This window comes from Somniosus microcephalus, chromosome 7 (genome assembly GCF_052327205.1).
Source record: "Somniosus microcephalus isolate GS21.2 chromosome 7, FLI_Smic_1.0, whole genome shotgun sequence".
Taxonomy (NCBI): domain Eukaryota; kingdom Metazoa; phylum Chordata; class Chondrichthyes; order Squaliformes; family Somniosidae; genus Somniosus; species Somniosus microcephalus.
The window spans coordinates 266,375,074-266,393,510 of NC_140993.1; the positions used below are offsets into that span (position 1 = coordinate 266,375,074).

General features: G+C 43.7%; 1 protein-coding gene across 1 annotated transcript in view; it reads right to left on the reverse strand.

Annotated features, from left to right (window-relative positions):
* Positions 1–1,831: 1,831 nt before the first annotated feature.
* nudcd1 (NudC domain containing 1) overlaps positions 1,832–18,437 on the reverse strand; it is a 115,350-nt gene continuing 98,744 nt past the window's right edge. The window contains exons 9-10 of the mRNA XM_085993724.1: positions 5,726–5,882; positions 1,832–2,924 (exon numbers count right to left, since the gene is read on the reverse strand). Coding sequence (XP_085849850.1) covers positions 2,626–2,924; positions 5,726–5,882 — 456 coding nt within the window. The 3' untranslated portion in view covers positions 1,832–2,625. The remainder of the gene's footprint in view (positions 2,925–5,725; positions 5,883–18,437) is intronic.

Sequence of the window (18,437 nt, forward strand, 5' to 3'; positions counted from 1 at the left end):
ATCCATGCTATTCATTATATTTTTGGTTTCTAGATGTTTTTCTATTTTCTACTTTAGCAAGGATTCCATTATTTTTCCTACCACCAATGTTAAGCTGACTGGTCTATAGTTTCCTGGACCTGTTCTATCTCCCTTCTTAAATATAGGTATTACGTTAGCTATCCACCAATCCTCTGACACTACACCCTTTTCTACCGAATTATTAAATGTGTGTAGTAGTGCCTCTGTTATCTCTTCCCTAAATTATTTAAAAATGCACGGATGTAATCTGTCCAGACCAGGGATTTTGTCCTCTGAGTTTGATTAGTTTATTTAATATTTGATTTTAAATGGGGTTCTCTCATTTCTAATCTCATCATGAGGTGTCATGTCCAGCTGATCTGTCTCCCTGGTAAATACTGAAGCAAAGTAATTATTTAATATTTGTCATTTCTCTAGCGCTGTGATTTTATCCTGTCCATCCCATTGTGGCCCCAGTCCCATCCAGGCTTTTCCTTTTTTTTATTTATGTGCCTGTAAAATATTTTACTATTTTGTTTTATGTTCCTTGATAATTGCTTTTCATAGTTCCTATCTGCCTTCCTAATTACTTTTTCGATTTCTCTCCTAATCGCTTCATATTCTCCCTTGTCATGCTCTCCCCTGCTGTCCATGTACTTACTGTATGCCTCTTTCCTTACCCTCAATTTTTCCCTCATGTCTTTTTCATCCATGGTGTCTCATTAGTGTTTATCTTGTTCTGGTTTTTTAGTGGAATATATTTTTCTTGGACTCTGTTGAACGACGTTTTAAATGCTTCCTATTTCTCTTCTACATAATTGTTTGCAAGTACTGTTGTCCGTTTTATTTTCCCAGGTTCCATTCTCAGCCCCTCAAAATCAGCTTTTCTCCAATCTATTACCCTGGTCTTCGTCATACTTATGTCCTTCTCAATTATTATCTTAAAGCGTATTATATTATGGTCACTATTGCCTAGGCGGTCCCCTACTTTTACTTCTCTTATCTGCTCTGGTTTATACCCCATTACTAGATTCAGTAGTGAATCCTCCCTTGTCGGGCTTTTTACATATTGGGTTAGAAAGGAGTCCTGTACACATTGTAGGAACTCCATTCCCTTATCCACTTTACCTACCTCTTCTGGCCAATTAATATTGGGGTAGTTGAAATCCCCCATGATTATTCTTCTATTTTTTTTACTCATTTCCCTAATTTGTTTGCATATTTCTTCCTCCACTTCCCTTCCACTATTAGGTGGTCTGTAGACTACCCCTATTACTGTGATAAATCCTTTAATATCTTTTACCTCTATCCACAGAGATTCTATTTCTGTCTTACTGATAGCTGCATCACTTTTTTCTACTTCCACTGTTATCCCCAAGTAGTACAGCTCCTCCACCTCCCGTGTCGATCTGTCTGGAATGTACTCAACAGCTGAGCATCCACAGCCCTCTGGGGTAGAGAATTACATATGTAATGATGCGTTCAGTTTGTTGAGGTACAGTCCCCACCACGTAAATCATCCATGTTTAAAAGGGGCAGTCCCTTATACCGGCCAAAAAGCAATAACCATTATCCATTTGCATTAACCTCAATTTCAAAGTTGCTGGTTACAGCGTCTTAAGAGCTGTTTATTTCGGGCAGAAACAGCTACGCTTACGCATTAGTTCGCACCTCATTAAGGTGCACTGAATCAAGAACAAACATAAGTAAGTAACACCTCGTTAATGTTCAGTTACCTTTTGTGTACTTAAGGCCTTCTAATCCCCTCTCAGTGGTGTGTGGTTACAGTTTGTACTAAGCACTGACTGCAGTTTAAATAAAGCTAGTTGCATTGCATGCAGTCTTGCTTAGTTTATTTGTGATCGACAACATTATTGTTATATAGAGTACAGTCTTAACACTACCGCATTATACCGACCATCACGTATAGCGGGCAAATCATGGTTGCACGAACACCCCACTATAAATGGTGGGGAGTGTACTTGCCCATATGTAACAAGCATTCTCCGGGGGGGGAGGGGGGGGGGGCGTGATTTATTAATTAAGGCTCGGGGCAGGGTGGGGTACAGGGGGGGCAGTGAGGTAACAGCATCCTGTTTGCCACTGTCCTTCACAGAGCAAGGAATGCTGTGCTGTTCTGTCTCGTTGCTCCTAATCATCTTTTGTGCAGAATCGAGGTCCCCAGGATGTGTGTCATATGGTGAGGAGCTCCAAGGAGGAGCCTGGTAAGTCTCCAGGTCCAGATGGAGGCTGCACAGCACATGTCTAGATCGGCACCTACCCCACTGGTGCCTTACCCTTGTCTATTGGTGGGAGGAAGCTGTGCTTTAACACAGCAGGGTCGCACACAGAGTTTTGATGCACAAATTGAGACATTAAGCTTGGATTCCAAAGTGTGAAGCCATTTTTAATTATGCATCGACAAGATGTGCCATTTATGTAGCACAATCTGCCACATCTGTGCACAGAGCTGCTCAAAGAAATAAAAATTCTGGGATAACTAGAGCTATATGAACAGATATCATTGTGTTTTGTATCTCTTATGATGGGAAGCTAAACTAAACTAAAACTGTAATAAACTGCTTTACATGGCATCCTGAATCCCTCCGGAATATCGCACTGATTTTACTGAGAGTTGTCTGCATTCACTTTAATTACAAACAAGTTTTTTGTTGTTAAAACAAATAGCCTCTCATTTGTAGCTTGAAAGCCCAACACGGGATCATTGGTTTCCAGGCTGGCAACCTGCTGCTTGGCAACCTGCCCTACATGCCTTGCTTCTTTTCGGTTGTAAAGTACAGTCTGAACAGGCGTGGGTTGGCGGTAAATGAAGACTCGACGGAAGCACTCACATAGAGCAGCGTAGGAGTAGTTTGGAGCACATGTCGAAAACTTCTTCTCGCGTTTAGACGCTTGAACATAGCCTGGAACAAGAGAAGGTTTCAACTTTATTAGACAGTATACTGAAAAGACTTGCATTTATATAGCGGCTTGCACTACCTCAAGACGAAATCCAGGACCACCATTCAGTCTCCTGCTCCAACGCGTTCTTTCCCAGAACCGAGACACTGTGGAACTTCTTACCTCCCTCCTATAAACCCAAGCTTGGCATCATGTAATCGCCACTGCCAGACTTCCTTTACTCATTCCTGTGGGCCTTCGCTCTTCCCCATGGTTTCTCAACTCAAAAAATGTAAACCATGTCATTCTTGTATAAGGTTGTGGGTTCAAGTCCCACTCTAGAGACTTGAGCACATAATCCAGGCTGACACTTCAGTGCAGTGCTGTGGGAGTGCCAAAGCGCTTTACAGCTAATGAAGTACTTTTTTTTGAAGTGTTGTCACTGTTGAAACGTAGTAAACCTCGCAGCCAATTTGCACACAGCAAGCTCCCAGAAACAGCATGGAGATAAATGACCAGATAATCTGTATTTCACTAATGTTTGTTGAGGGACAAATATTGGCCAGGACACACAGAAAAATAGGAGTCGTCGTCGGCCATTCGGCCCTTCGAGCCTGCTCCGCCATTCAATATCATGGCTGATCCTCTCAATACCATAGTCCCGCTCTCTCCCCATACCCCTTGATGCCTTTTGTGTCTAGAAATCTATCTAGCTCCTTCTTAAATATATTCAGTGACTTGGCCTCCACAGCCTTCTGTGGTAGAGAATTCCACAGGTTCACCACCCTCTGAGTGAAGACATTTCTTCTCATCTCAGTCCTAAATGTCCTACCCCGTATCCTGAGACTGTGACCCCTCGTTCTAGACCCCCCAGCCAGGGGAAACATCCTCCCTACATCCAGTCTGTCTAGCCCTGTCAGAATTTTATATGTTTCAATGAGATCCCCTCTCATTCTACTAAACTCTAGTGAATACAGGCCTAGTCAACCCAATCTCTCCTCATATGACAGTCCTGCCATCCCAGGAATCAGTCTGGTGAACCTTCGTTGCACTCCCTCTATGGCAAGTATATCCTTTCTTAGGTAAGGAGACCAAAACGGCACACAGTACTCCAGGTGTGGTCTCACCGAGGCCCTGTATAACTGTAGTAAGACATCCTTGCTCCTATACTCAAATCCTCTTGCAATGAAGGCCAACATACCATTTGCCTTCCTAACTGTTTGCTGCACCTGCATGTTTTCTTTCAGTGACTGGTGTACAAGGACACCCAGGATAACTCCCCTGCTCTTCTTCAAAATAATACCATGGGATCTTTTACGTCCGCTTGAGAGTCTCAACCAAAAGATGGCACCTCTGACAGTGCAGCACTCCCTCAGTACAGCACTGAAGTGTCAGCCTAGATTATGTGCTCAAGTCTCTAGAGTAGGACTTGAACCCACAGGCTTATACAAGATTGACATGGTTTGCATTTTTTGGACGTTTTACTACGTTAAAGGCGCTAAATAAATGCAAGTTGTCGTTGTTGGATATTCGACAAGAGGCAAATATGAGATAGTGAGCACAAGAACCCGGCAGTGAGGAAACAGATACAATGCAAGAGTTAGGACCAAAGGTGTGCAAAACGTCTAAATGATTAGCTGAATTACAGGGCCAGTAAAGGGTACGAATAGGTTTGAGGTTATTCAGGAAAGCAAAGGACTAAATATCTTTGCCAGCCTGATGAGGCAAAGAAACGTACGGCCATTGTTCAAACACTGAAGCCTCCAAAGGCGGAGATTTCAGCTGAGGGCGAAGTTCAAGTTCAGATAAAAGAAACTGAAAAGTTCTAGAGAGTTGTCAAGCTTAGGGCAGTAATCGAAATAGCAGTCGAATTTGGTGAGATGAAGTAGCGAGACTTGCAGCCACAGGAAATCCAAGTCCGGTGATTCAAAGGAGTACCTATATGATGTGCCCATGTCAATCTTTCAAGTCTGAGCCTTCGACTAGCTGGAAGATAGACCTTTAAAACTGATTTTTAGGTAAGGACCGTTTTAAAAAACAAAATTTGTTCCCACCTCCAAAATGCATGGTGGGAACCAGGAGAAAGAAGAAACAAGGCAAGTAAAAGGTTAAAAACTATTTTAAGGGGGAAATTGATAGGATAGCTGGACTATGTAAAAAAAAATAAAGTAAAATTTAAAAATAGGACAGCAAATGAAAAAGGTAAAATGTTAGAAATAAAAATGGCAGGGTGAGCAGAATTTAAAAAGTGTTCAGTTCTATTTTATTTTTGCATTAAAATTGTTTAAAGTGTATATTTTAGCCCTGTAAGCTTGGTGTTATAGTAATAGCACTACCCTGACATGAAGCTGTAATTGTCGTGTTTATTTCAGTGTCAAAGTGCTCGAGTTGAAAACAAACACAAGCACTAGCCCAGGGAGTAAGAATTTTCCGTGGACTGGTTACCAATCCAAGGGTTAATGCTAAACAGATATGTTATCTAGCACAATCACCCTCCCTTTCTTTAGGCTTTCCAATAAAGTCTGACTTCTGATGTGTCACACCATTGAATTGGCTCCCTCATTGATAGCTAACCAATCTGAAATACCCCATTATACATGTTATGTGGATGGCTACCAAACACAGCCGTACTAAATTTACTACTTTTGCCCTGATGGCAACCTAGAACCTGCAAAAATAACTTAACAGAGAAACCTAAAAAAACCACAAAAAAAGCTGTTAATCACAACTTATTAAAAAGTGTGAAGCATTCATGAAACACGAGGCTGTCCAACAAACTGACCGTAAAAGGGCTCATGTAGCACGCTGACAGTTCTTGTCCTACCTAAAGCATTGAATGTCCCAATGTGCTCCCACATGTTCTCTTGTTTTGGGTGTGGTTGCCACAGAAGTGCATCAACATCATGGCGTAGACACAAGCATGGCATCTCAGCCGGATCCACCACAGCTGTGAACAGATACTGGTGACTGCCCAGGTTAACCTGAAACCAAAAATGAAAGACACGTTCAAGCATTTATACATCGTGAGTGGGAAGGGAGAGGTGGCTGCAGTAGCCAAGTGTTCCAGTGATGATGTTTACAAGATTGTATTTATTGTAAGGCATAGGAGTATCCATACCTTATGTAAATAACTGTTACCTCATTGATCTTTTTTGGGGGGGGGGGGGGCAGTGCTGATGTTTTACACTGATATCTGAATTCAGATATCCATATTGGTATTAGAATAGCCTCGACTCAACAAGCATTTGAATATATTTTTCATGGGCTTAGGAACTTACTAATTACAGCAAATTATCATGCTTTAAATGCAAGGCTCCTCCATGCAACAGCTTCCATAGCTAGCAATACAAGTGGCCCAAACAATTTTCACCAACCTATACATGCTCTCTCTCAAAATAACACTTACATCGAACACCATGGCATCTTAATTCTACAATGGCTGATGGCTCTCGCTTCACTACCGAGCAGGTCGGGACGGGAATTGGTGGAGGTTGATGGCCTTCACTCAGAGAATAAAACATATGTTAATGTTGACTAGTGTAGTAATAAGGGCCGTTTCAGCTCAGACTGCAGAAGCAAAATTTCACAATAAGAGGGACCAGTTCCCCAAGGCCTTTTGACGATTCCAACTTTTGTACATAACTAAGTTTCAGGCCCTAGATGAACAGTTGAGACTCTTCCTTTAACAACCATTCCAGTTGTTTAAAGGAAGGGTCATTGACCTGAAACGATAACTTTGTTTCTCTCTACAGATGCTGCCTGACCTGCTGAGTATTTCCAGCATTTTCTGTTTTTATTTCAGATTTCCAGCATCCGCAGCATTTTGCTTTTGTATTCCGGTTAACCAATGTTTTAAACATTCTGCTAAACATGTTCAAAGTCCTTGTTTGGAAAGAGACTGCTCTGGGCTGTATTTTCCAAATAACAATCTATTCTATTCTACATTTAGTTTAATCTAGCTGGCAGTACAACAACCAGAAGTGGAGAGTTTTGAAAAATTTCCAATTGCTAATGGGTAATGCTACTGCTGAATCTCGCAGATGATGTTAAACTAGGGGTGGCAAACAAACCTGCCAGGAACGTACAAAAGGAGTTAAATGAAATCTGCAATGAAATCAATCAACGGTAGATGAAATTCAATACCGGTTAAATGCAAGGTGCTACACACTGGCAGGAAAAACGAATGACACGAAGGGCACAGATAGACATGTGGAAGTATGGTATCGTAGCTATTACTGAAACATGGCTGAAAGGAGGGCAGGAATGGCAGCTCAACATTCCTGGTTGCAGGGTTTTCAAATGGGATAGAGGGAGGGGGGATAAAAAAAGGAGTTGGGGTCGCAATATTGGTTGAAGAAACAATTACAGCTGTGAGGAGGGATGATATGTTAGAAGGATCATCAAAAGGAGGTTGTATGGGTTGAACTGAAGAACAAAAATGGGGTAATCACACTGCTGGGAGTGTACTATAGACCCTCAAATAGTCAGAGAGAGATAGAAGAACAAATATTTAGGCAAATTTCAGAGAAGTGCAAGAACGATAGGGCAGTAATAAGAGGATTTCAACTACCCTAATATTAACTGGGGTAGAATCAGAGTAAAAGGTATAAAGGGTGCAGAGTTCTTAAAATGCATTCAGGATAACTTTTTTAGCCAGTACGTAGCAAGCCCAACAAGTGAGGGGGTGGTTCTTTACTTGGTTTTAGGGAATGAAGCTGGGCAGGTGAAAGGGGTATCAGTGGGAGAGCATTTTGGTGTTAGTGATCATAATTCAGTTAGAGTTAGCGTAGTTATGTAAAAGGACAAAAAGCTAGACCAGGAGTAAAAGTTCTCAATTGGAGAAAGGCCAATTTTACTAAGCTGAGCTGTGATTTAGTAAAAGTGGACTGGAAACAGCTACTTTAAGGTAAATCAGTGTCAGAGCAGTGGGAGCCATTCAAGGAGGAGAGTGAGGGGGTCAGAACAAATATGTTCTCACAAAGAAAATGGGTGGGACTCCCAAATCTAAAGCATCCTGGATGTCAAGGGGCATACAGGGTAGGATAAGGCAAAAAAAGGGAAGCTTATGTCAGATCCTGAGAGCTAAATACTGCAGAAAGCCTAGAGAAGTATAGAAAGTGCAGGGGTGAAATTAAAAAGGAAATTAGGAATGTAAAGAGAGGGCATAAAAAAATATTTGCAACTAAAATCAAGGAAAACGCAAAGATGTTTTATAAATACATAGAGCAAGAGGATAACTAAAGAAAGAGTGGGGCCTATTAGAGACCAAAAAGGTAGCCTGTGTGTTGAGGTGTAAGACATGGGTATGGTTCTTAATGAATACTTTGCGTCTATCTTCACAAAAGAGAGGCACGATGCATACATTGTAATTAAGGAGTAGTGTAAAATATTAGATGAGATAAACATAGCGAGAGAGGAAGTATTAAGAAGTTTAGCATCTTTGAAAGCAGATAAATCATTAGGCCCGGATGAAATGTATTTCAGGCTGTTAAGAGAAGCAAGGGTGGAAATAGCGGAGGCTCTGACCATCATTTTCCAATCCTCTCTGGCTACAGGAGGACTGCTAATGTTGTACCGTTGTTTGAAAAGGGATAGACAGAGTAATTACAGGCCAAGCAGCCTAACCTTGGTGGTGGGCAAATTATTGGAAAAAAATTGAGGGACAGGATAAATCTTCATTTAGAAAGGCACGGAATAATCAAGGACAGTCAGCATGGATTTGTTAAGGGAAGGTCGTGCCTCACTAATTTGATGGAATTTTTTGAGGAGATAACAAGGAGGGTCGATGAGGCTAGCGCGTTTGATGTAGTCTACGTGGATTTTACTAAGGCTTTTGACAAGGTTCCACATGGCAGACTGGTCAGAAAAGTAAAAGTCCATGGGAGCTAAGGGAAAGTGGCGAGTTGGATCCAAAATTGGCTTAGCGGCAGGAAGCAAAGGGTAATGGCCGACGGGTGCTTTTGTGACTGGAAAGCTGTTTCCAGTGGGGTCCCGCAGGGCTCAGTCCTCAGTCCCTTGCTTTTTGTGGTATATGTCAGTGATTTAGACTTCAATGTAGGGGGCATGATTAAGTAGTTTCCAGATGATACAAAAATTGGCCGTGTGGTTGATAGTGAGGAAGAAGGCTGTAGACTGTAGGAAGATATTAATGGACTGGTCAGGTGGGTAGAAAAGTGGCTAATGGAATTCAATTCGGTGAAGTGAGAGGTAATGCATTTGGGGAGGGCTAACAAGGCAAGGGAATACACGATAAATAGTAGGATACGGAGAAGTGTAGAGAAACAGGGGGACCCTGGAGTGCATGTCCACAGATCCCAGAAGGTAGCAGGACAGGTAGATAAATTGGTTAAGAAGGCATACGGAATATTTTCCTTTATTAGTCAAGGCATAGAATATAAGAGCAGGGAGGTTAAGCTTGAAGTGTATAAAGCACTAGTTAGGCTACAGTTAAGAGTACTGCGTACAGTTCTGGTCATCATATTACAGGAAAAATGTGATTATACTAGAGAGGGTGCAGAGGAGATTTACAAGGCTGTTGCCAGGACTGGAGAATTTTAGCTATAAGGAAAGATTGGATAGGCTGGGGTTGTTTTCTTTGGAACAGAAGAGGCTGAGGGGAGACTTAATGAAGGTGTATAAAATTATGAGGGACTAGATAGAGTAGATAGGAAGGACCTAAGCAGAGAGATTAATAACCAGGGGCAAAAATGTAACGTAATTGATAGAAGGAATAGAGGGGAGTTGAGGAGAACTTTTTTCACCCAGAGGGTGGTGGGAGTTTGGAACTCACTGCCTGAAAGGGTGGTAGAGGCAGAGACCCTCATCAGATTTAAAAAGTACTTGGATATGCACTTGTAGTGCCGTAACCTACAGGGCCACGGATCAAGAGCTGGAAGGTGGGATTAGGCTGGAGAGCTCTTTTTTGGCCGGCACAGACACAATGGGCCGAATGGCCTTCCTCTGTGCTGTAAATGTCTATGATGATATGAAGTATACTATAGATAGTGTCGGTGAAGCAGAAAGGGATCAGAAAATGCTGGAAATACTCAGCAGGTTAGGCAGCATCTGTGGAGAGAGAAACAATGGCCAGGATATTCCTTACCTTGGCAGGTCCAGTGCGGGTGAAGTTGGTGGTGGGTCGCGGACCCACTGCTGGCTCCATCCCGCTCTGGAAAATGAATTTACATTGATGGGGCTTGTTAAGCCCGCCCAGCGTGTTTCCTGGTCCAATTAGAGGAAGCGGGTCTGGTGACGTCATCAGCCGGTTTCCTTAAAGGCCACCTTATTTTGACATTTGTGCTGCCAGTATTCTACAGTATTGAAATACTGCAAACACTGACAAGCACTGCAGAGCTGCACCCAGGCTCTCCCATGACTCCCTCCATATGCATATGGAGGGAGTCAGAGCACGCAGGGGAGGTTCTCTTCCCTTCCGATGGGTGGAAGAGGCCTTTCCAGGAGAACAGAACAAAACAGCCTGGTTGCACTTTGCACAGGAGGACACAAGCAGGGATGTCGACGAGGACCAGGCTGCAGTGGTGCAATCCTTTCAATGATCTCAGTAGATTACGAAACGTTAGTACAAAGCTACACTCAACCTCTCATCACATCACATCACCATCACTCTGCCTTCCCTACCCTACTCCTGCACATCCTTACTCACACCAACTTACCTTGCACCTCCACCCATCCCTCTCTATCTACATTATCACATCCTCATCTCACTAGCCACCCCTCACACTCACCCTCATCCGAGTGCAATCATACCAACTAACATCACACAAGGGTAGCCATTTGGCTGTTTTATGCAATGTTCATGTAAAGTTTCTGTTAAGGCGCGGTCAAACATTGAAACCTTTATTTTCAACATCTTCCATTCTTGGACAGATTTATGTGCACTTTTGGAAGTGGCTTAGTGAGTTGCAGTAATGGTAAGACATAACGGTACCCTCCACAATGGTGGCGAGTGTGAAAGGAATGGCTTGGACATTGTACGGATGCTTTATAGTGTTGGTGTGGTGCCAACCTGGTGCATCATGTGGCAGCCAGTGTCAAGTGAAATAAATCTGGCCATGGTGAGGCCATCACTGGCCTACTGGGCAGCAATGTGATCGGGTGCTGATGCCCAATGTCCTGTGCAGCATCAGGTGATTGCGGAGAAGGTTGGTGGTGTTGTTGGTGCTGCTGGTGTTGGGGCTGATCGTGGTCGGATTCTGAGGACCAAGGTGAGAGAGTATAAAGGGCACCCATGTTGATGGAATTGATGGCAGGTGAAGTAGAGATGACAGAAGCATTCTGTCAATGGTGAGAGAGTTCTTCCAATGAGGTGAGAGTGGAAAGTCTGCAGAATCTGTGCTGGAAATGGGCTGAGAAATAGCTTGTGGCTGAGGAAAGTGATGATGTCAGGTGGGAGCTTTTACTGTACATTTGAAGCTGTCAAGTAATCAGCTGGAGCAATGGCCACTGAACTCCCGCCTCAGGTTCACAGACATGGTCCCCGAGCAGCGTGGACCCTGTGGGCGAGCAGTTAAAGTTAAAAGGCAAGGTTAAAAGCATTATTAAGGGTCTGTCAACAACCCAATAATTGGTTTAATTGGGTCGCCTGCCTCTGCAGGTTGGGTCAGAGATCACACACATTTCTGTGGGAAAGGCGCATTGCGGCAGGGTCAAAAAAAATCAAATTTCCTACCCGACCCGCCACCGATCCCACCCGCTGAGCCCCCAGAAAATTCCGGCCAGAGTTACCGTTTCAAGTCGATGACCTTTCGTCAAAACTGGAAAAACACATCTTCCCGTCCTCTTTCAGCATTCCGAAGGGACCGTTCCCGCCGCGACACCCTGGTCCATTCCTCAATCACCCCCAACACCCCTCCCCTTCCCATGCAAGTGCAGGAGATGCAAAACCTGCCCTTTTACCTCCCCCCTTCCCACCGTCCAAGTCTCCTTTACATTGGGGAGACCAAACGCAGATTGGTTGACCACTTTGCGTTCAGTCTGCAAGCATGAACCTGAGCTTCTGGTCGCCTGTCACTTTAATGCTCCACTTCACTTCCACTCAGGCTCCTGAGGAAGGACGTTCTTGCCATGGAGGGAGTGCAGCGAAGATTCACCAGGCTGATACCTGGGATGGCAGGAATGACGTATGAGGAGAGATTGTGTCGATTGGGCTTATACTCACTGGAGTTTAGAAGATTGAGAGGGGATCTCATCGAAACCTATACAATTCTGTCAGGTCTGGACAGACTAGATGCAGGAAGGATGTTCCCGATGGCCGGGGAGTCCAGAACCAGGGGTCACAGTCTAAGGATAAGGGGTAAGCTATTTAGGACTGAAATGAGGAGGAATTTCTTCACCCAGAGAGTGGTGAACCTGTGGAATTCTCTGCCACAGAGGGCGGTGGAGGCCAGTTCATTAAATATATTCAAGAAAGAGTTGGATATATTTCTTGAGCTAAAGGGATCAAGGGATATGGGGAGAAGGCAGGGACAGGGTACTGAATTTGGATGATCAGCCATGATCTCATTGAATGGCGGAGCAGGCTCGAAGGGCTGAATGGCCTACTCCTGCTCCTATCTTCTATGTAACATCGAGTTCAACAATTTCAGATCATAACCACTGCCCCCATTTTTTCCCCCAGACAGCAGCTATTGATGATTCTGCTGACCTCTTCTAGGCCCATCTTTTGTTTCTTTACTTGTCCCATTATCATCTCCTTTTGCTTTGTACAATCACACCTTTTGTCATTTAATCTCCTGCCTTCCACCCTATCAGATGTTCCCTTTTGTTCTTTCCTCCCCTCCCCCCTTTCCCCATCTCTGCACTTGCTTAAATCCTGTTAAATCTCGAACTTTCTGTTCTGATGAAAGGTCTGGGAGGTTGTGGAAGGGAACAATGGGGTCAGGAACAGTAGGCAGAGAAGACTAGGACTGGGAGAAGCGGTTAGATCGTGAGCATGCAGACTATGGGTTTCTTTGACAGCACCTCCCAAACCCGCGATCTCTACCAACTAGAAGGACAAGGGCAGCAGGCACATGGGAACACCACCACCTCCAAGTTCCCCTTCCAAGTCACACACCATCCCGACTTGGAAATATATCGGCTGTTCCTTCATCATCGCTGGGTCAAAATCCTGGAACTCCCTCCGTAACAGCACTGTGGGAGTACCTTCACCACACGGACTGCAGCGGTTCAAGAAGGCAGCTCAGCACCACCTTCTCAAGGGCAATTAGGGATGGGCAATAAATGCTGACCTTGCCAGTAATGCCCATATCCCGTGAATGAATTTTAAAAATGACATTGATAGCTGCACATACACATTAGGAAAATTAGCCCACAAAACATCAGTTATAGTACAGCACGGAAGGTAGATTCCCACCTTAGGCTTCTCAATCACAAACACCTATCTCAGTAAAAAACATTAATGAATGCACTCAAGATACACTTTCAGCACTACGCATTTCAGTTACTGCAAAAACAAGTATGAAAATTAAAAAGTAATTGCATGTGAATCAATTATGAAATCTGAATGAGCCAATCAACTGAAATAAATTTGCAATCAGTACAGTTGTGACAAATTTGCCTGGGATCCCTATGATAATGAAATGCCACACGAAAGTATGAAGCAGGAAAGTGTGATGGACGGGAAATGCATCACCCACAGCGCTCACGCTAAGTCGGTGTTGTTTTACAAGGACAGCAATATGCTTTGTAAAACAGTGCATTATTCTGCTGCTAGGCGTAAGTTAGTCCAGTTGCATTCCAGAGACTTAAGCACAAAATCTAAAAAGACTTGCATTTCTATAGCACCTTTCACAAACTCAGGATGTCCCAAAGCGCTTTAAAGTCAATGAAGTACTTTTGAAATGTAGTCACTGTTGTAATATAGGAAACGCGCTGGAGCTCAAAGCACTGGAGAGGTGCCACCGGCGCTGGCTCCACAAGATCCTGCCAATCTATTGGCAGGATAGGCGCACCAATGTCAGTGTTCTTACTCAGGCCAACATCCCCAGCATCAAAGCTCTGACCACGCTCAATCAGCTCCGATGGACGGGTCACATTGTCCGCATGCCCGATACAAGACTCCCAAAGCAAGCGCTCTGCTCGGAGCTCCGGCACAGCAAGAGAGCCCCAGGTGGGCAGAGGAAACGCTTCAAGGACACCCTCAAAGCCTCCTTGAAAAAGTGCAACATCCCCACCGACACCTGGGAATCCCTGGCCCAAGACCGCACAAAGTGGTGGAGAAGCATCCGGGAAGGCACCAAACAACCTAGAGTCTCTTCGCTGGGAGCAAGCGGAAGCCAAGTGCAGCCAGCGCAAGGAGCGCACGTCAACCCAAGCACCCCACCCACCCGCCCCTTCAACCACCGTCTGCCCCACCTGTGACAGAGACTGTAGGTCCCGCATTGGACTCATCAGTCACCTGCAAACTCATTTTTAATGTGGAAGCAAGTCATCCTCGGTTCCGAGGGACTGCCTAAGAAGAGATAGGAAACGCGGCAGCCAATTTTCACACAGCAAGCTCCCACAAACAGCAATGAGATAAATGATCAGATAGTCTGTTTTAGTGATGTTGTTTGAGGGATAAAGATTGGCCAGGACACCGGGAAGAACACCCCTTGTTCTTCTTCAAAATTGTGCCATGGGATCTTTTACGTCCACCTGAGGGGTTTAAAAGTCTCATCTGAATTACGGCACCTCCGACAGTGCCGCACTCCCTCAGTACTGCACTGGGACTGTCGGCATGGATTTTGTTCTCAAGTCTCTGGAGTGGGACTTGAACCATGACCTAAACCAACTTGCATCTTCCTTCTCTACTAAATATCTCTGCAACGGTTCTGAACGTCAGCAATAAGGTTCTGCTTAAACCTTCTATTGAGACACAGCCTCCTTATTATCTCTATATGTGATTCAGGAAAGCATTTATTGATGGGGCAAATAATTCACAAGCATAATAAAAGGAACTAGGTTATAAAACAAGCAATTTGGAAGAAATCCTTCCATTAAGTAATAAATGAATGAAGGATTCATGGTTTTGTACCATTAAAACCTCACATCATTTAATGTCTAGGATGAGACATATTTTCTAAACATTAGAAAGGTTTTGAGAGAATGGATGTGACTGAGTGAAGGGAAACTGAAAACAGCCAAACACACAGACCAAAGACCAGTGGTGTCTGAAGCACCACAGATCAATGTTTTAAAGATATATTTCAGTCTGAGGCCATATTAAGCATTTTCATCTTCAGAGTGACAGTTTGATTTTTTTTTAAATTTAAGACAAAATACATCAATATAGATTTTAAACATAAACGTAGCAAATCAGGATTTCTTCGACAAGGTAGAGGGCAGCACAATGTTTTGATTCTTGGCTGGTATGTTCTTTATTTGTGCTTTACCTTGGGTTTAAATGTTCTTTTTCCTCGACTGTCTAAAGTCATCCAGTGGAACCTTCAAGGTTCTGTCCTACAAGGCTGAGGATAGTGGCCAACTTTGCTGGGGGCAGGGGGTACACAGGTTAAACTCAAGCGTCTAATGCATGTGTAAGTAGGTCATAATCCATAATGAGATATTTCAGATATAAAGCAAGCAAGAGGACAAAAAGTGCCACGCGGGTGACACACCCACTGAGGGGTGTGGGGAATAGATCACCCCAACTGGAAGCAAAGCAACAGACAGACAGTCAACAACTTGCATTTATATAGCAACTTTAATGTGGAAAAACACCCCCAAATGCTTCAAATACTCAGGACAAAAAAAGAGGAACCTAATAAATAAGCTTTCTTTTTACTAGGTACTGACTCTTTATGAACAGACTACATTTTTCTTCTTTTAAAAAGCTCGAATATCATACTGGAGGCACCTTTCATTCCAAAAAGAGTGCTCGCAAATGATTCCTGAGCAGCAGCTTTACAGCACGAAACATGGGAGAGGGAAGCCACGACTAACACCAGTAACTAGATATCTCGAACGTTTTCGATTCTCCTTAATTCAGTTGTGTGGATGGAAAATTTAATGGATGGAGAATAGCCTCAGAACACTATACTTCATGTGCTATTAAAAAAAAAAGAGCATTCCATACAGGCACAATTCTTTATAGAGTTAAGTCCATTATCTGTCTTTCACAGATTAAATTATAAATTGCCCTCTGAACACGTCATCAGCAGACTGTATTTGTTGTGCCCGAATTGAACACAAAATTAAATTGGGCTTAAACTTCATTCGGCTTCCCAGCAATAGTTGACAAACTAGATATTTTTAAAATAAGACATATGGGTGCTTCCAGAAGGGAAAATCAGATGAGAGTTAACGTGACAGGTTTATTAACTCACAGGTACAAGAAATATCAATCTAACTGTGAACTTAAAAACAGAAAAAGTACTGCCATTTTTCAGAATAGTCTACATTTAATGCAATGTGCAAACTACTGAATGATCACAAAACACTAATATTTCTGTATACCCCCCAGTTCAGTTACTGGGGTAATTTTTTGTCATTAGCACTCTACATGCATAGCTTCGTGAACCAGGAGTGGCTGATTATCCATTAATATTAATGGGGTAGAAATTGGTACGCGTTCATAGAATCAGCAACCCCAGCGTCTCTAGTCTCTCTACAGAACTGAATTCCCTCATCCCATGTACATTGTACCTGCATGTTGGGTGCAAAGAATATCAATTTAACAGGGGGAGGGCCTGCGACCAATCTGTGCAGGCATTAGTCCCACTGCTGAATTTACATAGAAACATAGAAGATAGGGGCAGGAGTAGGCCATTCGGCCCCTCGAGCCTGCTCCGCCATTCAATGAGATCATGGCTGATCATCCAAACTCAGTACCCAGTCCCTGCCTTCTCCCCATATCCCTTGATCCCTTTAGCCTTAAGATATATATTTAACTCCTTCTTGAATATATTTAATGAATTGGCCTCTACTGCCTTCTGTGGTAGAGAATTCCACAGGTTCACCACTCTCTGGGTGAAGAAATTCCTCCTCATCTCAGTCCTAAATGGCTTACCCCTTATCCTTAGACTGTGAACCCTGGTTCTGGACTCCCCTGCCATCGGGAACATCCTTCCTGCATCTAGTCTGTCTAGTCCTGTTAGAATTTTATAAGTTTCAATGAGATCCCCTCTCATTCTTCTAAACTCCAGCGAATATAAGCCCAATCGACCCAATCTCTCCTCATACGTCATTCCTGCCATCCCAGGTATTTGTGGGGCCTTTTCTTCAGGCATTCTTTCAGCAGCAAATGGGCTGAGGCAAGGACGGAGATGGGCACTGTTACAGGCATCTTTGTGATGGAGAGGATATGGAGTAGGAAACTCAGCTTGGGGGTCAAATAAGACGCGAGGTTGCAACATGATCTTTGAAATTCTTCCTCATGACAATGCTGGATGACGCAACACAAGGCCTAGGTGTGGATGCAAGCTTCCAGACAGCTGGGAAGCTCTTCAACATGACTTATTGTGAGCTTCGACAAAGGATTCCAGATGAGGTCATTTGCAAGCTTTTCTTTGTAGATGTCTGTGCTCCACGGGTGAGCACTCAGAAGGATCTGCAGTTCATCACTGATGGGTTAACCACAGCAGTAAACAAGTACGAGTCCTACGACTCTTTCAGAAGACTGAAAAAAAACAGTATGTATTAGCAGCCCCAGAGAAGCATTACAATAAACCAACAATCACCAATAATAATACTAAACTGAATGCCGTCAACCAGTTCATGTATCTGGGTAGCACACTGCCAAATAATACACTCATAGATCTTCTTAGGCAGATAATGAAATGATCACTTGCATCAGAAAAGTCAGCTCTGTATTTGAAAGGCTTGAAATGTGTGTCTGGAACCAACATCAGTCCAAACTCACAACAAAACTGAAAGTGTGCAGGCACTATTGCCATTACTACTCTTCTATATGGATGCAAGTATTCACTGCATTCACTAGAGTTTAGAAGAATGAGAGGGGATCTCATTGAAACATAAAATTCTGACAGGGCTAGGCAGACTGGATGCAGGGAGGAGGTTTCCCCTGGCTGGGGGGTCTAGAACGAGGGGTCACAGTCTCAGGATACGGGCTAGGACATTTAGGACTGAGATGAGGAGAAATTTCTTCACTCAGGGTGGTGAACCTGTGGAATTCTCTACCACAGAAGGCTGCGGAGGCCAAGTCACTGAATATATTTAAGGAGATAGATAGATTTCTAGACACAAAAGGCATCAAGGGGTATGGGGAGAGAGTAGGAATATGGTATCGAGATAGAGGGTCAGCCATGATCATTTTTTGAATGGCGGAGCAGGCTTGAAGGGCCGAATGGCCTCCTCCTGCTCCTATTTTTCTACGTTACTAAGTCCCGAATGTGTGGGTGCCATTACATTCGGCAACTTGAGAAGTTTTACCTGTAGATACCAGAGGTCCGTTATGCACATAAAGTAACAGGATGGAATTACCAACCGCAAGATCCATGAGCAAAGCAAGTACACCGGCTGGCGTTGAGACCGGGCTGATGAGGGCACAGTTTACAGAATTCAGAATGCACCCG